The sequence below is a fragment of the Onychostoma macrolepis genome, chromosome 16, assembly GCF_012432095.1.
Source record: "Onychostoma macrolepis isolate SWU-2019 chromosome 16, ASM1243209v1, whole genome shotgun sequence".
Taxonomy (NCBI): Eukaryota; Metazoa; Chordata; class Actinopteri; order Cypriniformes; family Cyprinidae; genus Onychostoma; species Onychostoma macrolepis.
The window spans coordinates 10,124,996-10,151,698 of record NC_081170.1 but is presented as its reverse complement, the minus strand read 5'-3'; the positions used below and the strand labels follow the sequence as shown (position 1 = coordinate 10,151,698).

Here is a 26,703-nt window from a genome sequence, read left to right as displayed (position 1 = left end):
CGGTCACATGATTAGCAAAGGAACAGACAGCTGTCTAATTGTGAGTGACAGACTGATCAACCTGAGTTAATCAACCGCTGTGTTTCTTATATGAGTGACCTGTCAGTCAGAGCTCTGTCAGTCCATCTAGCCATGATGGAAGCCTTTGTGACAGCAAAACCTGAGGCTGGAAAGGTTTAACAGAACTAAGCTGTTGTTTAATTAGCATCTGAGAATTCAGATACATCTGTTTTGGGCAATCTAATCACAAGCGGACTCTGCTAAATACAAGTTTTGTGATCCGATGACCCCACTTTATAGTCTTATTTGGTGTGAAATAGAAATATCATGTTTCCAAGTTGAATGAAATGAGAAACAGCAGCATTAAAAATGTGAGTTATTTTTTGTGAACTAGGCAAAGCAAAGGATTTTTTTTTTTTTTTAATTTAAAAATGTAGGCAAATATAGTCAAAACAAAAATAGTCAAAGTAAATATCTCCTAGGATCTGAGTGAGCATGAGCAAGAAGCAGCAAAACATTGTCTGGGCTCAAAATCAAGAAGCACAAAAAATGTTTTATTGCTGCCAAAAGTAATTAATCTTCCCGCTCTATGGAAATTAATCGGATTATTTGGCCACGTGGCCCGGCAAATTTCATCTTCCATCTCATTCCTCCCGCAGGCTTGGCCACCTCGCCCACCTTCAGTCTCTGCTTCAGAAACAACGCAATCTTTTTCAGCGGAGACATCTGTCATTATCTCCACAGGTCCTCACACTTTCTTCTGCACTTTTAGAGTTTAGCTTGCATATCCTGCCTGGATCTACAGAAATGCCTAATAATAAACTTTTAATCATATGAAATTTTTAAAGCTTTGCAAAGTTTTTTTTTTTTTTGCTTAAAGGCGTAGTTCACTTCAAAATGGAAATTGTCATTTATTCACCCTCATGTCATTGCACACCATATAGCTTACTTTCTTCTGTGGAACAGAAAAGGTGGATCTTTGAAGAATATCTTGTCTTCTATTTTCAGTATAATGAAAGTTAATACATTTTGCGGCTGCCAAAACATAAAAAAAAAAACACCTTAAAATTATCATACTGTAAATGTGGTCCATATGAGTCATATTTTTAAGATATAAGAGCAAAAAAAAATATATGTTGTTATTCACTAAATAATTTGGAATAAGCACACAAATTGTATTGACTTATTATTATTAGTAGTAGTAACTAACACTGCAAAAATTGTTACATTTAGTTGATTAATCTATTACATGAGGGACATTTTCATTTATTGGTGAACTATCCTTTTAATTCCACCTCTTTGTAAAAATGCAAGAACTGTAGCATGTGAAGTGTGATTTCTGTAGTCCTCATGCATGATGTAGATGATGACATTTGATGCTGTATTCGTGACATGATAGATATGACTGTAAATTCACGACAAATGCAACAAAATTAATGCATTTTTGTTACATAGAAAAGCACTTGAAAAGCATTGATTTTAAGCTAAACTGCTGGAAAGTTATTGCTAATAAATTTACACAAAAGAAGATTTTGTAGAATGTTACCAAACCATTTTGGTTACCCTTGATTTCTACTGTATGGACAAACATTTCTTGAATTTCTCAAATTATGTTCCACAGAAGATTAATCAGGCCCCTTATTGAATTAACATTTTACTTAAATTAAAATCCATTAGAACTAAACATCTAAAAAGAAATAAGTCCTTGCTTATAATTCAGAGTTTAGCTAGTATTAGTAGGATGGTGGTCACAAGAAGTAAAACCATGGTCCTCATTAGTCATTACCATGGTTATATGGTTTTTAAAATAAGCAATAAGTAATAATAAACTATAAAATTTGTAGTTTAAAAAAAAAAAACTAAACATGAAGAAACTACAAAACACCTTCTATAAAATTAAAATAGTCCACACTAAGTAATAACAGTAACATTTATAATAAATACATTTCTGCCAACACAGGTTATTTGTACAGTGTTAATAACTTAAAGTTAAATTACTATGGTGCTGATGGCGACAAGCCTATTGGCGTTTTCCAATATACCTCATTGTTGTGGCTGTTTTCAGCTAGCATCACTACAGAACCTTTAATGTTCTCATATCACACGACTGTATACCAATTCCGTGTTACATTTGAATGGATCAAGCGACTTGCGCTGTTTATCACTTAATCATGGCAGAAGCGCGGCGCACGTTCGTCAGAGTTGTGCGGGTGACTGATGCCACTCTGCTTTGACGCGCGGCTGGGGGATGCATCGGGGAGCGCTGCTTCATGCTTTTGTTGTATTTGCTTTATGCGGTTTCGCATGCGCTATAATTAAAAAACAGCACCTAATATCGGGGAGCTCTCTCTCGTTTCGGCGATCGCGGGCCCCCCAGACCTCTGGGCCCTATGCACTCTGTCACCCTTTCCCCCCCCCACTAGCGACGCCCCTGAGTATAGGTGATTCCATTGAGCAGGTCTGTTATCTCACTGTGAACGCTGTGTTGAGGGTGAGGGAGTCGATACGCGCTTTCCCAATGCATTCTTTAACCTTTTAACCTTGTTACACACCCATCACAAAGTTATTATGAATGTCAGTGGCTAATGCAGATGACTGAGTGGTTCACAAGGACTGATTCATGGCATGAGTAGTGTAACTATGTCACAAGGGGTTTAATTCATGCTTGCACTCACACACACACAAAGTACATGTCACTGTGGGATGAAATCGTGCCACAGATGCCCCATATCAGTTCACACCTTCAGCACTTTGCTAATGAATGTAACTGACACACAGTCACAGTGCACTGATGAAGTAGCAACTATGCCTCTGTTAATTGCGCACCAGGCCTCAGGAGTTTGATAGGTCACAGTTTAGATGGGACAGGACTGACTTTATTCAAGTCGATCTATCAGACATGTGGGCAGTGTTTCCTACAGACTTGAACTCTATAGAGTGGGGGAACTATGACGTCACTTTGTAGGCGGATCGGCTGTTAGCATGAAACTGGTTCCCTCGACAAAAAGCCAATGGGATTTTTCCATATGCTTTTGAATAATCTCAAAAAAAATAAGCTCTGTGTTCAATCATAGTTCATGAAACTTACACGTTTTGTCCATCAAGATAATCTTCACAAAATAATATAACTTTGACGAATTTTGAAGCCTAAATAAAAATGCCAGAACTAAAAAGCTAAACTTAGGCTATAAACGAACTACAGAACCACGGTCGCTCGCCTTCAGCGTCACCACCACCGCGCTCCCGACAACTTTTTCAAACTTATTTTTAACATGTTCAGTGAAAAGGATTTACTCTGTATATTAATTTTAATCCACGCTACATGAACCGTTTCATATAAACTGTAATAAATACAAAACTAGAGCCAAACTAAAACTGAAATGAGACATTAGTAATAAATAGTATAATGAATAAATGAAATAATCTTAACTAAAGGACATTTAAAGCACGTATTTCTATACATTTCAAAATAAGGTGCATTAAAAGTGAATAAATACGCGAATAAATAACATGTGGTTAGTAAATACGCATCCCCGCGTATTTAATCTTTTAATTAACAGCAGAGTGAGCAAGTTTTTGGATATGGTAAGATTAAACTTATTTTAGTGAACAAAGTACCACATTTCAGCTATCATTTTGTTAGGGTGGGTACACAAAATGTTATTTTATCCTTGCTTCTAGGAAATCCTCAATCTATATGCCTTAAACATTTAATTTTAACGTGGCTTTAAGCACTATGTTTAAAGTTTCACTTTCACCACGTAAAGCCAGTAAATGTGGTGTTTACATGTAATAAGCGTAATATGAGTTTACCTTATAGTACGAACCCAGAGTCTGTATCAGTAGGAAAGCGATGAAATGAGCTTCTTCCATCCGAAGACGTGTCGCATTTCAGGGAAAAGCAAAAAAAAACATTGTCGAACAAAAATATAAAATGCGGGAAACTATTCATTGGTTATTCTAAAATTAATTGTATTACAAATTATACTACAACTGCAAAATACTAAATTGATAAACTGTTCGGCTTGATGACGTTGAATGTCTCCGACAATGCCTGTAGTCCCATTTAGCAACTTGTTAGCAACCTTCTTTTTTAAGAAACATAACAGTTTTAAAAAATCACGAGTGGGGTGTAACTGGTGTGTTTTATGTCGTAGAATAAAATGTGAAAGTATCTTGAGCTTTTGTGAACCACGGACCTTATTTAAGGGATTTAACCAAAATCCCATTAAAAAAAACCCAGTGACTCGGGGACGATGGAAACGGAAGTGCTAAAATGCTAACTCGCTTCCAGGTTTTCGCCTACAAAGTGACATCATAGTTCCCCCACTCTATTTATGGCAGCATATATGCAAATTCATTCTCTGCCAGCGGGAGGTGCTTTTAGAGCGTGGAGATATAGGTTTCCCTGGTAACGCTGTACACAAAGCAGAGCTCCGCTCACAAACGCTGCTTTATCAGACATTACATGCAAGATGAAATTAAAATGTCAACCAAAATTTTCTGAAGACAGTCGGTTTCCTTCAGAAATACAGTGAAATAAAAACATTTTGAAACGTGCAGTGCTCATGTTTATTCAACAAGTCAAAAAAATCTATTTGTGGCTGTCCGTTTTGATATTGTGGCAGGCCGCCACAAATACATCAATGTATGTGAAACATTGTGTGGGTTTCATTTTGCATGTATGCATGCATGTTTTTGACCTGACTGGTGGGTAAATGGATAGTTCACCCCAAAATTCTATCATTCTATCAGGGAGGTCGTGGCCTAATGGTTAGAGAGTTGGACTCGTAACCCAAAGGTCCGGCAGGGATTGTAGGTGGGGAGTGAATGTCCAGCGCTCTCTCCCACCCTCAAATTGAGCAAGGCACCGAACTGCTCCCCGGACATAAATGGCTCCCCACTGTTCCGGGTGTGTGTTCACGGTGTGTGTGTGCACTTAGGATGGGTTAAATGCAGAGCACTAATTCCGAGTATGGGTTACCATACTTGGCCACGTCACTTTCACTAATACTCACCCTCATGTCGTTCCAAACCCGTAAGACATTATTTCATCTTCGGAACACACATTAAGATATTTTTGATTAAATCTGAGAGCTCACTGACCCTCTGTAGACAGCAACGCAACTGTAATGTTCCCAGATCCAGAAACTTAGCAAGGACATCGGTAAAATTGTCCATGTGACATCAGTGGTTCAACTGTAATTATACAAAGCTATGTGAATAATTTTTGTGTGTAAAGAAAACAATAATAACATAATTTATTTAACAAACCTTCGCCCTGAGTTACCGTCTTCCGCCATTTTGGAGAGTACCCCAGAATGTAATCATTGTAATCAGCGTTGTTTACGTTCGGCATGTGCACGCTGTCTACTGAATGTAAACAACGCTGATTACGTTCAGAGAAAACACAGGCATGCTTACGTTGATTACGTTCTGGGGTACTTGGGTAGCATTGCTGTCTTCGGAGGGCCAGAGAGCTCTCTGATTGATCAAAAATATCTTAATTTGTCTTTCAAAGATGAACGAAGGTCTTACGGGTTTGGAACGACATGAGAGTGAGTAATTAATGACAAATTTTTCATTTTTGGGTGAACTAACCCTTTAAATCATTCACTGTTTGTACATTACAACATTACTACTGAAAATTAATTAATTATAATGTTATTAATTATTATAATTAAAGATTTTTCAAATAATCAAATTTTAATAATAATATTAATAGTCTTTGTTTTATTTGTTTATTTATTTGTTTGTTTGTTTGTTTGTTTGTCTGAAATATGCATCAAACTGTGATTGGTCCATTGGTGTGCTGTCAAAGAAATGTTAAAAGATTTGATTTGAATTGATAAGATAAGATAAGATAAGATAAGATAAGATAAGATGTCCTGTCATCTCCCCACTGTCCTCTCTCAATAATGGCATTAGAAAACCCATAAATATAACTTTAAAAAAAATAAATAAATAAAATTCTTCCTATGTGTACATTTAAAATGATGGGTGTGTGAAATAAATAAATAAATATTTTGCTTAATTGATTTAAGATTAATTTAACTCATTCTTTCTCCATCTATAACTATGCATTCTTGTTTATTTATTATTTCCTGTGCAGACTAGTCCCATTTGGCTGCTCAAGAAATTATTGAAGGACCCAGAATGTCTTACGGATCCATTGACGCGGGATCTTTTGGAAGCAGAAATCCGTTTGGTGGGCACACAAGGCAGGGATACCAGCCAGTAGGTAAAGACCCATTTTTTCACATTCACAGGCAGGAGGTCTCTCTATTTATCACCAGGCATTCTTGAAAAACCCCAAAAATTATAAATCATACGACAAAGATTTTGGTACCTCCTCATTTACTAAAGCATGGCATTGTGCATTTATTCCCTCTCCATAAATCATCATGGGATTAATAAGCCATATGGCTAATTTAGTACCGTTCTGCCTCGTCTGAGTTCTGATGTGTTTAGTAACTAGTAATACGCATCTTGTATTAAACATTGTCTTCGATTATAATACAATGTCATGGTAGCAGAAGAGCTTGTTAGATCATTCAAAATATTTGAGCATTTCGCCAGCTCTGTTAAATCAACAACAACAAAAGAACTGCATCTGAAAATATTACATTCCCAAAAGAAATATGGAAAACACTTCTGTTGTGGGCAGAGTAAAACCTCAAGCCTTAAAGTGTTGGTGAATGCCAGGTTTTAATATATACATTGGACCTCAACTGACTTACACATAGTGATTAATATCAGAGCAGAATAACCAAGTAGATATTGGCTTACTTTTTATTTATAGTTCACTCTGTACGCGCATAATCTGGGTTGACCTTTCATTGATGCACTTCAGCCATAACCGTAAAACTAAACGTAACAAGCAAGGAAGGAGAACTAAGCATAATGAGAAGGTGTTTACTTTTATTCACACTTTCCCTAAATACTGTGACTAGCAAGTATGCAAAGTCATTTGCTGGTGCTCATGTCATTTCACATGCTTTCCACATTCTTCTGTGGAACACAAAATAATAATTTCCGTTATAACTAAACATATTACTATCATGATAACTCTTGGAGAGTTTAGCATGGCAATATACAAGGCAATGTTAATGTGTTTGGTCTCGGTGGAATATATAGCATATATATATATATATATATACACACACACACAGTGGGGCAAAAAAGTATTTAGTTAGCCACCAATTGTGCAAGTTCTCCCACTTAAAAAGATGAGAGAGGCCTGTAATTTTCATCATAGGTATACCTCAACTATGAGAGACAAAATGAGAAAAAAAAATCCAGAAAATCACATTGTAGGATTTTTAAAGAATTTATTTGCAAATTATGGTGGAAAATAAGTATTTGGTCAATAACAAAATTTCATCTCAATACTTTGTTATATACCCTTTGTTGGCAATGACAGAGGTCAAACGTTTTCTGTAAGTCTTCACAAGGTTTTCACACACTGTTGCTGGTATTTTGGCCCATTCCTCCATGCAGATCTCCTCTAGAGCAGTAATGTTTTAGGGCTGTCGCTGGGCAACACGGACTCCAAAGATTTTCGATGAGGTTGAGATCTGGGGACTGGCTAGGCCACTCCAGGACCTTGAAATGCTTCTTACGAAGCCACTCCTTCATTTCCCGGGCGGTGTGTTTGGGATCATTGTCATGCTGAAAGACCCAGCCACGTTTCATCTTCAATGCCCTTGCTGATGGAAGGAGGTTTTCACTCAAAATCTCACGATACATGGCCCCATTCATTCTTTCGTTTACACGGATCAGTCGTCCTGGTCCCTTTGCAGAAAAACAGCCCCAAACCATGATGTTTCCACCCCCATGCTTCACAGTAGGTATGGTGTTCTTTGGATGCAACTCAGCATTCTTTCTCCTCCAAACACGAGTTGAGTTGAGTTGAGTTTTTACCAAAAAGTTCTATTTTGGTTTCATCTGACCGTATGACATTTTCCCAATCCTCTTCTGGATCATCCAAATGCTCTCTAGCAAACTTCAGACGAGCCGGACATGTACTGGCTTAAGCAGGGGGACACGTCTGGCACTGCAGGATTTGAGTCCCTGGCGGCGCAGTGTGTTACTGATGGTAGCCTTTGTTACTTTGGTCCCAGCTCTCTGCAGGTCATTCACTAGGTCCCCCCGTGTGGTTATGGAATTTTTGCTCACAGTTCTTGTGATCATTTTGACCCCACGGGGTGAGATCTTGCATGGAGCCCCAGATCGAGGGAGATTATCAGTGGTCTTGTATGTCTTTCATTTTCTAATAATTGCTCCCACAGTTGATTTCTTCACACCAAGCTGCTTACCTATTGCAGATTCAGTCTTCCCAGCCTGGTGCAGGTCTACAATTTTGTTTCTGGTGTCCTTTGACAGCTCTTTGGTCTTGGCCATGGTGGAGTTTGGAGTTGGACTGTTTGAGGTTGTGGACAGGTACCTTTTATACTGATAATGAGTTCAAACAGATGCCATTAATACAGGTAACGAGTGGAGGACAGAGGAGCCTCTTAAAGAAGAAGTTACAGGTCTGTGAGAGCCAGAAATCTTGCTTGTTTGTAGGTGACTAAATACTTATTTTACAGAGGAATTTACCAATTAATTCTTTAAAAATCCTACAATGTGATTTTCTGGATTTTTTCTTCTCATTTTGTCTCTCATAGTTATATATATATATATATATATATATATATATATATATATATATATATATATATATATATATATATATATATATATATATATATATAATTTAACTGCATTAAAGAAATATCATCCAAGAAACCCTAACCAATGTAGCTACTTAAAAGCAAGAAAAACTTTTGCACACTATACCTTCCTGCAGTTGTTGTGTAATACATAATGGCATGCATCACGGGCCGTGTCATAAGAGTGAATTTAAGCGACATATTCAGTTCACATGAATTCATTTGCATGAATACAATGTTTTACAGGAACATGTTGGTACGAAAGTGAGCAGCTGAAATGTCATTCTAACCGCATGTGCCTTTTGACGGCTGTGTTTTTGTTAAGTAGAGTTTGTTTTTATCAGAGCTGTGCAGGAGAAAGGGCTGTGACAAATGTAAGAGAACAACTTAAGAAAGGAAAACAACGTCTTCCTCACACAGAACCTCTCACAATCAAAACATGCAAAAGCAAATAGTCTTTTTTTTCACACAGCATGACCTCGGTAAATCAAACATTGTGAGATCTCTCTCTTAGTCTGAACGCTCGTCTGCTGCCGCTCCCACAGGACAACATCGAGAGAGTGAGGCAGCTTGAGCTGTAAGAGACAGGGCTTTGATCACAGGCAGACCTGTGTTCAGGAGGCTGTCAGCTTTGCTGTGTTTGGGCTCCTGCATCAGGCCGGCTGAAGAGGGGCTCAGGCGATGATCAAAGCCGGGGTTAAGTCTCTAATGGAGTTGTCAGTCGAGCTAATCTTTCCCCACCTCTCCCCTGCCAAACCTTTTAACTCCCCTCCAGCAGCATATGCATTTCTCTGCTGTTCTCTCTCTCCCTCTATCGCTTGTTCTTTCTCTGTCACTCCATTTACTGCTGTCGTTCTCCTTCCTCCTCCCGTCCATCTTCAGTCTCTTCCAGCTAAGCAACGCTCTCTCCTGTTTTCTTTTCATCTGTTGCTTTGTTTGGTTGGTTGTTTTCTTCCTTTTCCCCTTCCCTCTGTCTTTCTTCCTTCCTTCCTTCCTTTTCTTGCTTCTGTTCTTCTTTGCTTATTCCTTTTTCCTGCTTTCTACTATCAGTTCCTTCCTCTTTCACTTTCTGTTCCTCTGTCCTTCTTTTCATTTGGTCTTTCTGCAATCACTTTCTTTCTTTCTTTCTTTCTTTCTTTTTGTCATTCCTTCCTTCCTTTCTGCTGCCATCACTCCTGCTTTCTGTCCTTCTTGCTTTCTGTCCTTCCTTCCTTCCTTCCTTTCATCTGCCATCACTCCTGCTTACTTTCTTTTTTGTCCTTCCTTCCTTCATTTCTTTCTTCTGACATCACTCTTTCTTTCTTTCTTTTCGGTCATCGCCATTTCTTCCTTTCTGTCATCCCATTCTCACTTTTCTTTTCATTTTCCTTCCTTCCTTCAATCATTCCAGTCTACCTGCAGGCACTGTCACAGCACAGCCTGACCATATCTGCCCCTGTCATGGTCCTTACCATGTGATTTTATTTATTTTTCTTTTCTTTTTCAGTAATGGTTAACTGCACCGTTGTCTCCCTCCTCCCTCACAGCACACAGGAAAAAGCTCTTGTCATGAGACGACCGTCTGAACAGAGCCCAGCGCATGTGGTTAGTCCGCGTCTGGATGAGGCTTCAGCCTCTGCTGTGTTCATTAGGGAGGTTTGCGGGGTGGGTCTGTCTGTGTGGAGAGACTAATGAAGGGACACCGAAACACCAGCAGGTACCGCACAGCCGTCATGAGCGGCCAAACCCGGGGCGTGCTCTCCGTCCACGCTGCAACGATCCAAACAGAAGGAAGAAATGAGCTCAGGTGTCGTGCCTCGTTCAGAGAGAGAAGTGGAACAAACAGCATGACACCACACACACACACACACACACACACATGCAGCTATAAAACAGCCTGATTGTCTGCCTGTTCTATGCCATGCAGTGAGTGTGTGTGTAAGATCCCTTTTACAGGGATCTTTGGCATTGTGAGTCTGGGTTTTACACATAAGTCCAATTACTGCACTTTTGTCTCATTCTCAGAATTGCAACCCTCTTAGACTTCTCCAAGTGCAATTTCACGTAAACCAGTATTATTGTCTGTAACCATATTGCATGTTACAGAGACAAAATGTGAAAAGCAAATTGACTAAGGAATAAAGGTCCTTTCGCTCACAGAAGTAATCAAGCATTCTGTGATTACCTAGAAAGGCCACGTCGTGCGTCAATGTCTTGATTGCGTTGTAATTGGTGGGATGGGGGAGGTGGGGGTCTTTTAGTACATTTCAGTATGGATTGTGAGATTACATCAGTGTAATGAGAGCAAATTTCATAACGTTTAGCGACAAGTTAAGTGCTGAGAAAGACTGGAAATGTCAAACATTATGTGTTAAATGCCCATTAACATACTTGAGCCTTGTTTTTGTGCTTTCTCTTGTAAAATGAGCGAAATGTCTGTCCTTGGGTTGGTGTCCAAGCTGAATAAACTAAACCTAATTGGATACATCATGGATTTGTCTAAACCAAAAAGGTCTCAAACGCTTGGAAAGCACATTCACATTAATTTTAATGGAAGTTTCATTGTACAGAGTACACATATACTTGAAAAGCAGTCAATACAGGTGCATAATGGTATCATTATGGCACAGACCTAAACAGATATGAATATCTTCTTACCTGCACTCATTTTCTCTTGGAGATAATTGATTGACTGAAGTATTTGTGCATATTCTACATTTCCCTAACTCAACCTAACTTCAAAGTACTTGTAGTTTGTAGTTATCTCATGAGGAACCAAGCTTTACATTTGAGTTTCACTTTCCAGAGAGAACCTGTGCGTTATCTTCACAGATTAGAGTAGTTGACTTGTCCCAAAATCCCCACAGCTAACGATTATATATGTGTGGGGTGTTCAAGTGTGTGTTTTTGCAGAAGAACACATAGGAGGGAACCTACCAATGAACTCACTGGAGTCGCTCATGCTGTGCACACAACCTAAAACACACAGTGACTTCTGGTGTTGACAACAGCAAATAAACATGCGTGCAATAAGCAATGCACTTCAGGCTGGGGTTCTAAGTATTTTGAAAAAGCAATCAACTAAACGGAGCATGTTTAGCAGTACCAAAACATTCTGTAGTGTGCATGGAGCCTTTTTACTCTGGGAAATTTCCTTAATTGGTGTTTTTGTCTTCTTCTCCATCCTTAAAACAACACAAATTTACTCGAGTAGAAAGGTATTAAGACTTATTTTCAGAAAATATATATTGAATTATTATTATTATTATTATTATTTTAAATTTGTTCTTGCTCAAGTGGCGAAGATTTCAAATTTTAAATTAAATGTAACACATTTAAAAAAGCCTGTGCTTAAAAAAAACTATTAAACTACTTGCCAAAGTGCAAAAAAAATAAGCATAACTCAAGATACACTGCTGTTCAAAGGTTTGGGATCAGTAAGATTGCTTTATTTACTAATTCATAATAATAATAATAATTAAAAGAAATTAATAACTTTTACATTAACATAATACTTAAAAAATATATATCAATTTAACGGCATTAAATTGATCATAAGTGACAGTAAAGACTTCTACATTGCTACAGAAAAGGTATATCTCAAATAAATGCTGTTCTTTTCAAACTGTCTATTTATTAAAGAGTCCTGGAAAAAAAAAAGTATGTATCATGGTTTCCACCAACATATTAAGGAACACAACTGTTTCAATATTGGTAATTGATAATCATGTGACATCCATCCGTCCATCCGTCCGTCCGTCATTATAGAACATTATATTTCTGTTCCTCTAACAGACATAAAAGTGATATTGCTGTAGACAATTCTCAAATTTACAGAAATTATACTGCTCCATGCCATGATTGGGAATTCAGGATCTAGTATTTAAGAAAGTCATGTGATGGTGTCATGTACAACTATTTGTGTGTAACATCCTGAACCAGGAAAACACCTAACTTCATGATGCTTTATAATAATAGACACATAAAAACTGAATTATGATTTCAGCATTTTTTGACTAAAACTATCATGTCAGTGCTTGAAGCACTCACACATGCATTGCATTCCTTAGTGAGTCATTGTGCGACAGGCCTGGTGCTTGCACAGCGGGGATAAGGACCCGTCTCACACTGTATCACACATATCGTCTGACAGCCATCTCTGGCCTGTAAACCCCTCTCTCCCTTGGCTCATCTCAGCTTTTTTTTTTTTTTACCCTCTGTCACTGATCTTAGGCAATACATGGGATTACGTTCTAGTGTTTGAGTTTGCGTTTTTCCAGTAGAGAGAGAGAGAGAGAGAGAGTGTGTGTGTGTGTGTGTGTGTGTGTGTGTGTGTGAGTGAGAGAGCCACATGCTGACCTCATGCATAACAAGGAGAAAGCTTTTGATTAAGTCATTTCCTGATTTGAGAGTATAATTGAACACCCTGCAGAATCTGCATTTGCAGCATCACCGAACAATTCAGAAAGGCCAGAAGTTAATTTCTCCTGTGTCCCAGATATTTAAGATCAATTTTCTCACCCCAGATTAGAGAAAGTGCATTGTGGTTTTGTTTTTCTTACAACGCGTTTTGTCTCTGTTTATTTCCAGAGGCTCCTACTCTCAAACCCTAAAATGTACTTTCTGAGCTCTCCTAATTTCCATAACTGACCATCTGATTTTGACTCAACTTCCACACGTTTCTATTATATATATATATATATAAAAATCTAAATAGATTCATGAAGGATCTAACAAGTAGATTTAGTACAAGTATTGAAACATATAGATATTATAGATAAGTAGATTTCCATTTCCAGAAATAATTATCAGCTTCAAAAGTTTAATCTAAGCTTGCCCCAGGTTTTAGGATTTAGTTCTGTTTTAAATTAAATGTCAGAGTCATTTTCATGACACTCGGTGTGTCTTGTTTTCTGTCGAGTGTGCACTATTTATTCAAAAAAAAAAAGAAAGTAAGAATGGATCACAATTAATTATGCAAATATTACAGTGACCCTATCAATGGTTGTTTACATTTGGAATGCTGTACATTTGGAATGCTGTACATTCTAACTATGTAAGTTAAATTGGAATTTTCCAAGCCTATAGTCTCTAATATTTTATGGTAGAAAGTTTAAATAACATTAAAATCCAGAAATATGGAAAACAACTTAAGTAGCACCTGTTCTGAATTCACTGAGGTGTTGTGTAGCAGAAACATAGCTACAAGTATTGAATATAGCAGAAAATGTGCCTATTTGTCAACACAATCTTTTGCAATATAGGCTTTTATGCAGAAATATAACATGATGAAATGAACTACTTATCCATTGTTTGAAAAAGACATCTTTCAGGCTTAATGCAAATTACATACACACATTGACAGGTACATTAACGGTGCATTCTGTTTAGTAAATCTGACTGAATCCAAAGAATTTGAGCATTTTTTTTAAAGATCCATTTTGTTCTTTGAGTTCAATGTAGTTTTATACTAAAATTATTAATTTTTATTGTTTGGTTTTATATTGAAGTGTAAAAAAATCTGTATGTTTTCATTTATTTAATATCTTCGTTTTCCATATATTGAATGAGTTAATCACTTTGTGTTCTTATAACATTCTCCAACTCTATACATTAAAATACATTTTCCTGTATTTAAATTGTGAGGTGTTCTAGTTTCAGATTAGATGGAGCAACTAGAATGATCATTGACTGTGGCACAGACACAAAACAAATTGCAAATAGACAAATAGCACCATATGGTGATAGAAAAAAAAAATGTCAAGAGATTCCCAATGCAATAAGTGTGTGTGTGTGTGTGTGTGTGTGTGTGTGTGTGTGTGTGATGGGAGTTTAGCTGAATCTAGGTCTCATGAAAGGTTGAGAGGGAATCCTGCTGGGTCTTCTCACATGCACACAGGAAGTAGTGCCCTTGTGTTTCCCACTTCTTAGCCCACACCAACTGTATATGAAGGGATACTGCTCAATGCAGAGTGGAATGAATATGGAACATCCATCTATCACAATGATGGAGGAGAGAGTATAAGAGGTGTGCGCATAGCTGGAGGCCAGTGGAGATAACCGTAAGGGCACAAAAGGTTGTTTCCCTGAAAAATGATCCACTGAGAACAGCTTATCACCTTTGTACTTAAAAACAAACACATCTGGCTGGAAGCAGTTAAATAGATAATGTCACATGCTTCTCGCTGTCATGTAAAATAATACATATATTATTTTTAATCTGCTCATGTTAAACTATTAGTCAAATGGATCCCCATTTTCTTGCTCTTGAACTGGTTAATAACATAATTTATCATGTTTTGGCATTGAGAACATTTCAGTGATGATCAATGTTTATTAATGTTGCCTATACAAGTCAGCTCATAGTTAGTCATCAACGTGTCCTGTACTGGGGCTTTGGTTTACTATGAAACTATTATTGAAATTATTAAATGATGATACACATGAAACACTGCCACATTTTAATACTTTTAATGAAATATACAACAATATTGAGAAAATACCTTAAAATTATAAATACATTGACATTTTCTACACAGTATACCTTACACAATCATGTATTTTAATTCTCATAATATACACAAAGCTGATGAATTGCACCTTATACATTGACACATTCACAAACATGCAAAAAAAGAAAAGAAAAGTCAAACACCATAAAATAATAATAATTTATCTTAAGTTACTTCACCCAGTGTTTAGAGTAATTTCACATGAACTCTACCATTCTCACAAGAGGTAATTTGAACTCATGAAACTGCATCTTACACTTCAAATGTTTGCCAAAAAAAAAAAAAAACTCATAAGAGGTACTTTGAGGTTAATATTCTGTCATTAATTACCCTCATGTCGTTCCACATCAATAAGACCGTTATTTCATAAAAAATTTCATCAAAAAATATCTTAATTTGTTTTCTGAAGATGAACAAAGGTCTTATGGGTTTGGAAGGACATGAGGGTAATTAATTAATTACAGAATTGTCATATTTGGGTAAACTATCCCTTTATGTCCTTGTTGTACTCCAGGGTGAGTGCAAACAATAAAATCCAAAAAAGTAAAATAAATGCATTTACAAAGTCTCCTAAGTTGTCAAGCACCACCTCCTCTTCCAGGACAACGGAGACTTTCAGCACATTTGACAGGGCCCTTGATGTGCAACTGCTGCTGCTTACTATTTCAAGAATTCCCATTACAGTTGTGTGGTTCTCCAATGGCTCTGTACTCTGTAAAAAAAAATAATAATAAAAAAAAAAAATACATACAGGTGCATCTCAATAAATTAGAATGTCTGAAAAGTTCATTTATTTCAGTAATTCAACTCAAATTTGTGATGATTTTAGCTCACCTTTAACAAAAACTCACCAATTCACTATCTCAACAAATTAGAATACTTCATAAGACCAATAATAAAATAAAATAAAAACCTTTTTAGTGAATTTTTGGCCTTCTGGAAAGTATGTTCATTTACTGTATATGTACTCAATACTTGGTAGGGGCTCCTTTTGCTTTAATTACTGCCTCAATTCGGCATGGGATGGAGGTTTGTGGCACTGCTGAGGTGGTATGAAAGTCCAGGATTCTTTGACAGTGGCCTTCAGCTCATCTGCATTTTTTGGTCTCTTGTTTCTCATTTTCCTCTTGACAATACCCATAGATTCTCTATGGGGTTCAGGTCTGGTGAGCTTGCTGGCCAGTCAAGCACACCAACACCATGGTCATTTAACCAACTTTTGGTGCTTTTGGCAGTGAGGGCAGGTGTCAAATCCTGCTGGAAAATGAAATCAGCATCTTTAAAAAGCTGATCAGCAGAAGTAAGCATGAAGTGCTCCAAAATTTCTTGGTAAACGGGTGCAGTGACTTTGGTTTTCAAAAAACTCAATGGACCAACACCAGCAGAAGACATTACACCCCAAATCATCACAGACTGTGGAAACTTAACACTGGACTTCAAGCAACTTGGGCTATGAGCTTCTCCACCCTTCCTCCAGACTCTAGGACCTTGGTTTCCAAATGAAATACAAAACTTGCTCTCATCTGAAAAGAGGACTCTGGACCACTGGGCAACAGTCCAGTTCTTCTTCTCCTTAGCCCAGGTAAGACGCCTCTGACGTTGTCTGTGGTTCAGGAGTGGCTTAACAAGAGGAATACGACAACTGTAGCCAAATTCCTTGACATGTCTGTGTGTGGTGGCTCTTGATGCCTTGACCCCAGCCTCAGTCCATTCCTTGTGAAGGTCGCCCAAATTCTTGAATCGATTTTGCTTGACAATCCTCATAAGGCTGCGGTTCTCTCGGTTGGTTGTGCATCTTTTTCTTCCACACTTTTTCCCTCCACTCAACTTTCTGTTAACATGCTTGGATACAGCACTCTGTGAACAGCTTCTTTGGCAATGAATGTTTGTGGCTTACCCTCCTTGTGAAGGGTGTCAATGATTGTCTTCTGGACAGCTGTCAGATGAACAGTCTTCCACATGATTGTGTAGCCTATTGAACCATTAATTTTTCAAAATGTACATTTTTTACAGTGTATTGTGAAGCAAAAAGCTGTGTTTTTAAGAAACAAATCACAAATTGCATTTTTCATTCCAAACTACTGCTTCCAGCTAATAAGTGAACAAATCCAGTTTCACTTTCTCCAGTGAAAAGTTGTCTAGTGTGAATCAGGAGAGAAATATGCACAGATCAAAGACCAATTACAAGCCCATGAAAACATCTCAAAGCAGAGTTTAAATAAATGTGTTGGTAGATATAGATTTTTGGTTTGAAGAAAACAGTAAATTGACTTATTTTTGATTTTTTACTGTAGGGACTGGGCGCATTATTATGGATCATGAACTTTATTTTGGCCAGAATCAAATTAAAACGCCTTATGTTGGATTTGTTTATTACAAATACTCATTTAATTTTCACAAGATGTTAACTGATAGTTAACTTATTAGTTAAACTTATTGTGAAGTTTTTATCAGCTGTTTGAACTCTCATTTTGACGGCACCCATTCACTGCTAAATTTAAGTTATTTTTTCCTAATACTTTCGAATCTCAGTTTGACGCTATGAAACTGTCGACATTCTGCTTTAAATGATAATTGAAGCATGACTGTAGAGATAAATGATGGTTTCGGCTCCCTCTAGCATCCTCCTGAGCAGCATCCATGAGTTCTTTGTTCTTCCTAAAGTGTCTCTTCCTTATTTGTAAAGAAAAAAAATCATTGAGGAGTTATTTTGGGTGCCGCATACATGCTTCAGTGGACCAACAAGAATCATGGACAGGAATATTTGCTGTTCTTCCCTTTCTGTATTTACCTGCATCCTCTGAACCAAGTCCAAACCCTCTCTTAGAGTTGAATATGCATCTGTGCAAAAGATTGCCTGCGATTTTCCCCTCTCAAGAGCAAGTGCATTAGAGCACAGATGAAGAGTTGTGAAAAACAGCACGTCAATTACAGTCATTTTGAGGGCAGAGGTAGACAAAAGCTGAGAGACGACATATTTGTGTGCATGTGGACAGGGCCAGTGGGTTGTACTTTGATACAGAGGTTGTGCAGTGGATTTTGATTAAGAGCTCTTGATGATTACCTGTTCTTGTCAGTGTGAGCATGATACATGCTTTTGATGAGGAAAATGACTGCGCCCACACGCCCATTTGGGTGGCTCACGACACAGTCTGTTTAGGCCTAGCTGCTGCCCAGAAACCTGGTGTGTTTTTGATTCTGCTTTGTTTGGCTTCACTTAGCAGAAATATGGAGACCCTCATGAGTAGGATGTGCCAGCTAAATAAAGAGAAACTATAATCATACACATAGTTAAAGCACTGTGTAATAGTGATTTTTACCACAGGTAAGAGTTTAAATAAATAAATAAATTAATTAATTAATTAATTTCTTTATCCTATTTATAATACAGTACATCAATAAATAAATGCATAAATATTCTACCAAAAATGTGGGGTTGGTAAGATATCATGATTTCTTATGTTTTTGAAAGAAGTAAATATTTTGCTCACCAATTTATTTGAAAAAAAAACAAAAAACAAAAAAACAAATACAGTTATAATACAGGTAATTTTCTGAAATAATATTACAATTTAAAATAACTGTTTTCTATTTAATTTATTCCTGTGATGGAAAAGCTGAATTTTCAACATTGCTACAGTTTTTAACATCACATGATCTTTCAGATTTTTAAACAAATATTATCAACATTAAAAACAGTTGTGCTGCTTAATATTTTCATGGAAACAATGAAAACCTTTTTTTTTTCTTCCCAGGATTCTTTTATGACTAGAAAGTTCAAAAGAACTAAAAGTATAAACTTTTAATAAATTATAAATTTTTCAATAATTCATCGAATCTATTAATAGTCACAATGAACGTTTTTTCACAAGCAGTTTTGTTATTAGCCTAACTTTAGGCTGTTTGCAAGCAACATGACATTTATTATTAATAATACATTAAAGTGATGTCAACATTAATAATGAATTTAACTAATGTGTGGTCACAGCAGCTTTGAATGTTCTTCATCCAATCAGGTTTGTGTCTGAACTATTTGTTTTAACATCACTGGTTTAGAATAAATTGGCAGTGTAATATTTTAACATCAAAGAAATGGCAACCATCATCTTTACAGGATGTGCTTACAATTTAAATACAATTTTATCAAATATCAATACTTTTTTCCCCTCTACAGCTACGCAAGTCAGTCCCTCAGAGCTGCAAGACGTGTTCCAGGAAACCTCCTCTAACATCTTCCAGATCAACGCTAATGGTGAGTTTAAAAAGCCTCCAAATATTCTGAACTTGACTGAAAGCTATTAAGCATGGTATGACCTGTGTAAGTTGTGAGGTGAAAGTGACAAAATTAAAAATTAAATTATCTTTTTCAGTGGTAACACTAGAGAAAAACCTTCAATCGCTGGGAACATCCAGAGACACAGCAGAGCTACGGCAGAGTTTGTAAGTAAACACGCATGCGCAAACCTGATCGTGCATGCTAATAATGCATGCATGTTGTGTGCATATATAATTTTAGACAATTTGCTATGTATAAATAAACTCCCAGGACCTTTCATTGCAGCAGAGAAGAGCAGATTTGTGCTACATTCTGATGTGATGATATTTCCTCACAGGCCTTCAGTGGTTTTAATAGCTTCCCTTTTGCTGACTCTCTATAGAGTGCTTTAAAACCGACCAACATCCGAGTGCTTGCTCTCACTGTTTCATCACCTACCGCCCAGCATGTATTGATTACTCATATGACTTCTGTAGTCAGGATGCCGCAATTACTAAATTTCTTTCCAATGACAAAGTAGCTGGTCTGAAATTGCTGTTGTTTGAAATGCATTACACAATCTGTGTCCAGTGGCAAATCATCAATTATATCAGCCATTTTTTGTTAATGAAAGCACTGAAAACCTAATGCTGTCTAGTGTGTGTGCGGTTGTTTTTATTTCCCTTGAAGAATCACCATCCCTAAGGCGCAACATGACATCTATTGTTAGCTATAAAGCCTTTGGGCAGATTGGCTGCCTAAAACCAAATGAGATAAGCAGCAATGTCTTTCTGCTGGTACACCCTCTGCTGTTCTTGTGGAGTGACTGCACACTAGACAATAAAAAATTACGAGCTAAAATTATATCACAGACTGCATTAGCGTATAACATTTCCCTTGTGTGCTGCTGCAGTCTTGTCTTGTAGGGAATTGTACAAAGTGTAGGTTTATTGCAGACAGCTAGTCTCAAGCACACCTGAGTCATTAGCTGATGTGAAAAGTCTAGTGTGCAAAATATGTGTGATATATATTTTTTTGTATCCACTTCATTAGCGTCTGCATGTATACTCAACAAAGCTACACCTGCTTTCTTTGCATCGCTCACTTTTTTCCGTCTTTTGAACTCTCCAATTAGGGATGAATATTACAATTCCACTGGAGTTCCTTAATGATTTTGTTAATGATTCTTTCAGTAATTTAAGAATAATTGGATGTAGCTACACATATAATAAACGTAGGCCTATATTTTGATGACACATTTAATTTTTTTAAATAAATTACCTTATATTATGACAAAACTCTGTTCAAACATGTATGAACATTCACAATTACAATGATTTAAACGAGTAGTTAACCCAAAAAAGGTGTTTCTTCTTTCTTCCATAGAACACAAAAGGTGGGTTTTAAAGATTTGTGCTCGTCGCTTATTTCCATGCAGCTACAAAGAATGGAAAGCAAGGCTTTCTAGCTTTAAAAAGATACAAAAACACCATGAAAGTCTAATAAAAGTGGTTTGTATGAGTCATGCACTAAATTCCAAGTTTTCTGAAGCCATATGATATAAAGCAGTGGTTCCCAACCTGGGGGTTCCAGAGTTCACACCGGGGGCGCGAGAGCATATATGCTTTGAGTTAGGCAGGGCCGTTTCTAGCCATTTTGACGAAATATATAATTTATTTTTCAGACATCAGTTTCTTGTCACATTCAAATTGGTTAACACAGTAATACTAATTTGTGGAAATTCAGCGCATTGTGAGTTCCACAAATCTGAACGCATTAGCCTTATTTGTAAATTGACTGTTAAGATAAAACATTTTGCACAGTTTATTATCTGTGTTACCATTATAGCCACTGGATGCCTGAATAGCTCTAGCAATCCCTAGTTGCTAAGAAATTGTCATCACACATAAATTAATTTTATTACATTTGGATACAAGTTTAGATATTATCAAAGGCTACTTTTTGACTTTATCTGTTTTTTGTTTTTGTTCAATTGTTTTGTTGTTGTTGTGTCAGTTATTGCATTATTATTTCAATCAAACCTATAAAACCCTTGGTTACCCCAAACTACATGGGCCTATAAAAGCCTGATCAGTGACATAAAAGTAACCAGAATGCAGCTACTTGTTCTTGTATTACTCATTGACGTGTGAACTTCCCCTTTAAATAACGTGACGCTCTGCCCTCTATGTATGATGCTGCTCCCTTTAAACGCTGTTGAAGCGAATTATTTTATTATATTTATTATTTATTATATTATATTTTTTGGAAGCGAATTAATTGATTCAGCATTTCGACACTTCCGTTAGGATGCGTTAAATTTGACAAAGTGGTTTAATAAAGTATGTATTGATCTTGTGAATTAGCGAATTTTACTAAACCGATATTTTTTAATTGGCTGAAAATGTTTTATATGGGAATATTACACGACACACTGAACCTTTAACAATGCATTAGCGCAAAAACGCACACCTTTTAGACCAGTTTCACATGAAACATGATGTATCAACTGCCACAAATGCTGCCTAAACAAAATACTGATTTTGTGCACTTTTTATGTACCAATATTTTAAATTGGCCTTTATACTTGCACGGCAAAAAAAAGCCTTACCTTGCCAAAACACTGACAGAACCCATTGATCTAATGGCATTGTTGAGCGCTCCAAATCCAAAGGCAAACTTTGCATGCAACAAGGCAGCAATTGACAGCACTCTGATCCAATTGCATTCAGGCATCACCAGAATGACAGTACTCTAGCCCAATGATGTTGGGGGATCCAATGGGGGCGGCAATCATATTTCAGGGTGTCCGTGCCACTCTTGATCACACCCCTGTTAAAATGTAGTGGCAGTACGTGCACTCATTGGCGCTCCCTCCAGCTGGTGGCGCTCTAGGCAACCGCCTAGCTTGTTGCCTAGCTATGCCTAGAAACGGAGGTACTGGAGGTAGGGCTGGGCGATAAAACGATAACTATAATTATAGTGATATAATCTTCCTCAATTAAACGATTTCGATTTAAATATTCAATAAATAAATAAATATTCGATTTAATGTTTATGCAGCAAAAGCGGAACAAAACAGTGCTACTCATTTGAACCGCGCCACACGGACCATATCCGCTCGGTTCAAACAGCGGCGCAGCGCAGAGCGAGCAGACTAGAGCAGATGTGTTTACTCACTGATCACGCAACCACTAAACATCGCTGTGAGATCCAGTGAGAAGCGCTGGAATTCAGCGAAGAACACAAATGACTGGTATGAACTAGTATCAGTCAATATCAGTCAACTGATAAACTAGTTTAAATCCAGATAAAACAGCGCTGACAAACAGCAGAAAAACACTGTGTGCAACGATACAGTCAGAAGGCTTTTCAATCTACAAATCGCCATCTTATATAGATGCCACTGATATAAAGCAATCATTATTCACTGTAATTCTTGACTTCCGTTCTAACTGCATTTGGCATGTTCATAAGAGAAGTAAATAATGGCAGAATTTTCATTTTTGGGCATGAAATTCTAGTTGCCGCAGTCCGATAGGTCTAACTCTGACCTAATGACATCATTATCACATGGCACAGTTGATTGGTTTCTCCTGTATCAGTAGCCAATGAGCTCACTGCTCAATATTCAAATACCTGGCTTTTATTTGCTGTAGCAGTTTGGCAGCACCCTCCACCTTCCCCAGCTCCACCTGTATAGATCTGCTACGAGGTGATTCGTGTATGCTATATGGAGGTTATTCATATGTGTTATATGCGCAGGAGCAGTATTTCCTACATGCTCAAAACAGCCTGTTGTGGATGTATTGGCAGTAGCAAGTTTCAGTACTTGCTTTGCCGCAGCAGCAGCGTAGCAGATCTATTCCGCCAAGACCAAATACATTAACATTGTCACGTACATTACCATGCCAATCCCTCCGAAAGTTGTCATGACAGAACTATTTGTTTGTCTCATCGTGAGCGATGTGTTAAGGAGGATACACAATACACAATAACAGTTTTCTGACTCAGTCAGTGAGTCATTAGACTGATTCACACTGACAACTCAGTTTGAGACTGATCTGAGTCTTTTTGAGAGATTCATTAAAAAAGAACAGCTCATAAGTCAACGGAAGTCCATAAATATCAACATGAGCAAACCAGCTACAGTGAGTGAATATATGTTTAAATATAAATACTCACTGTAGCTCATGCTTCTCAAATTTTTTTTTTTTTTTGCTGTTTCTTAGTTGACCTTGAATGTGCTTCCCTTCGTGCCAGGCTTAATCCTGCTGCTCCAAACAGGGCACTTGACAGCAACCCCCTCTCTCGCTCTATCTGTCGCTCGTTCTCTGACTCTACCCATTTTCTTACTCTTTCTGCCCTCTGCTGCACCCCAGCCATGATTCTATTACAGCCAGTTTCCACGGAAACCTCGCAGTTCCAGGGTCATACCTCCCAGATGGCGATATGTCGCCCAAAGGCCCTGGCAGACTGAACCCCCACAAAATTCCTCACACGCACACACACACACACACACAAACATTCGCATGCTCTACAATGTCACAGGCAAGCCAGATATGGACTGTCAGTGCGCCAAAAATGCACTGACTGAGTAAGGCACATGGCCACTGTTTTGTGCGATTTGTGGGTATTTTGTTGCATGACTTAATCTATAAAAATGTTTTTAATAACCTGTAGAAATGGAATGACATCTTAGAATATTTCAAGTGAGACTTCAACCACTAATTAAAAAACAAAATAATTAATGATACCTGTCAATCATACACAGCACAACAGAAAGGAAGTGCACTCGCTATTAAATATCAAATTTAGGTTTTTAATAACTTTGAATAGCAATATTTCTATAGGTGCTGCATATTTCATGATATTTTATGAGCAGTAACTTCAGACTATGCCAGTTTGCTTTGTATTGCAATTAGTGTATTATTAAAATTATATATCATTGCAATTTATATATTAAACCATTATTGCTCACAATATAGCATACTCTACTATTGAAAAATCACTTGGCTAATTAAATTCGACCCATCTTTGTAATCATAGAAACACACACGCAGCAAAACTAAGTGGATTAATCGTTCACACCCTTTGTTTGTCATTGTGCTCGTTAGAGCATTACACATTCCGCTCTGCTGCGTACAGGGATTCTGAGAAACGCTCTTCATCTTTGGAGTGGAGGACACAGTGCACTGTCCGTCCTCGTCTCTGCTGAGGATTCTGTAGACAGAAGGTGAGCCTTATGCTGAGAAGCCTACAAGGACCAACATTACATTCAAGTAGATGGTCATATCGAAAAGGTGCCTTGAATGTTCGCCCAAAAAAATGAAAATTACAGCATTATTTACCCTCTGTGACGTTCCTTCTTTTGTATACCACAAATGGAGTTGTAACGTGTCATGTTTTATTAATTTATATGCAAACACAACATTTCACAAAAGCAGCAGCAGATGAGAAACTTTTCAGTGAGAAATTATTTGAATTTCAGTGTTCTTTCTCACACAAAGCTATCGTATGACTTCAGAAGACTTGGGTGCATGAGTGTTTTGGGGTGCTTTTTGTAGTTTCTGGGCCTTGACAGCCTCTATTCACAGACTTTCATTGTATGGAAGAGAGCAGCACCATTCAAAAACTTCCTCTTTTGTGTTCAGAGGAAGAAAGAAAGTCATATAGGTTCGAAACAACATGAGGATGAGTAAATGATGACAAGAATTTTCATCTTTGGGTTACATATTGTTTACACAATGGCAGTAAATTATTCATAATGTATTAATTTGCACTAATTCTCTTAAATTTTCCTTTCTGCTTATATACATTCGAAAAGTCTTCCAGTTTTATGGAATTGCACACACCAGCCACTAGTCAGGTGAATATAATTACACAGAAAATGGAGAGGCCACACAATTAGTTTAACTTGACATTTTTGTGATTTAATTAATTACAGTAGCTTTTCATCACCTCACAAACCCCCTGCAATTCTTTCAGGAACGCCAGTTTGATGCACTTAATGCACTTCATGATGTTGATAACAAAGATCGGAGAATATTATCTTACGAGTTAGGTCAAAAGTAATCAAAAAGTAAGAATACATTACCTTATATGTGTAATCCTATAGATTACATTACTAACTACAATTTCCATTATGTAATTTATAATCAGTAATGGACTTCTTTTTGTAAGTAATCTACCCAGCACTGACTATTCATTTTATGATGCTGAGGATAAAAATCAGGATGATGTCATAGCAGGTACCATAGTTTACCACTGCTGCAAATCAGATATTGTATTCAGTATTTCATATTAGTGATTACCATACAAGCAATCATGTCTATATGTATATATATATTGCAATATTGTATTTCTGCAGAAAAACATACTCTATATCAGACATGACAGTAATATTATGATTCAGTAATGCAATCTTGGCAGAAGACCAAGCGTGTGTATTATTAATCGTCTGATCTCCTAAGCAAATGCAAAGTTAACTATGCATTATCAGAGCAATCAGAAAATGAACAGATGATTAAAAGCGACTTCTACATCACCTCAAGCTTTCAAAGCAAAACAAGTGCAATTTACGTGCAAACTCATCTAGCTAATTTCACTTCTATTAAAAACCCCACTTAATCAATGTAGTGTGAAATATATTATTCATAAAACCAACATACCAAATATGCTTAATGAAAAATGCACCATAAAGACCATTAGCTAAATTAAGCGGGTTCTGAGAACCTGTTGTGAATGTTCACTACCCACACACAAATAACTAATCAAGAGTTTCTGTAGCTCTTTTAGTGAGTATCACTCGTGAGATATGCAGTCTCCATAATTTTGATTATGTACGGCATCACTGCACGAACTTTGCCTCACCTGACTGTTGATGGTGTCCGTCAACATGACTGATCTGGTATGCGTCATTACCCCAGGTCGGGATCTGTGCTTAATGGCACGTTACGATGGGATAATTGTTTTCTGCTCATTAGCCCTACATTACCTCGGCTCAGCAGGCAAGTCAGCTTGCGGACACTCAGTACTCTGGTTTGACGAAGAGCGCAGGATGAGTACACCAGAATATTGATCAATGCTCCACTTCTGAAGTTGAGACCTTTAGTTTATAGCTGGTGTGGGTGACAACATATAATTAGGTATGTTTAGTTTTATTTGCCGTGCACTTAAATGGTGAAACCCAAATCTTTTTATGAGAACGAGAGAAGAAGTCAGAAAACAAACATTTAAACAA

The 26,703-nt window shown here is 37.3% G+C and overlaps 1 protein-coding gene across 11 annotated transcripts in view; it reads left to right on the top strand.

The window, feature by feature from the left end:
- Positions 1-26,703, top strand: part of tsnare1 (T-SNARE Domain Containing 1) — a 138,641-nt gene that overhangs the window by 20,571 nt on the left and 91,367 nt on the right. For 8 of the 11 annotated variants that reach the window (XM_058747950.1, XM_058747958.1, XM_058747949.1 and 5 more), the window contains exons 2-4: positions 6,113-6,241; positions 19,380-19,457; positions 19,576-19,645. In XM_058747950.1, the coding sequence (XP_058603933.1) occupies positions 6,157-6,241; positions 19,380-19,457; positions 19,576-19,645 (233 nt within the window). In that variant the 5' untranslated portion in view covers positions 6,113-6,156. Of the gene's footprint in view, positions 1-659; positions 745-6,112; positions 6,242-19,379; positions 19,458-19,575; positions 19,646-26,703 lie in introns of all 11 variants that reach the window. The other 3 variants (XM_058747953.1, XM_058747954.1, XM_058747955.1) reach the window with 1 other exon arrangement.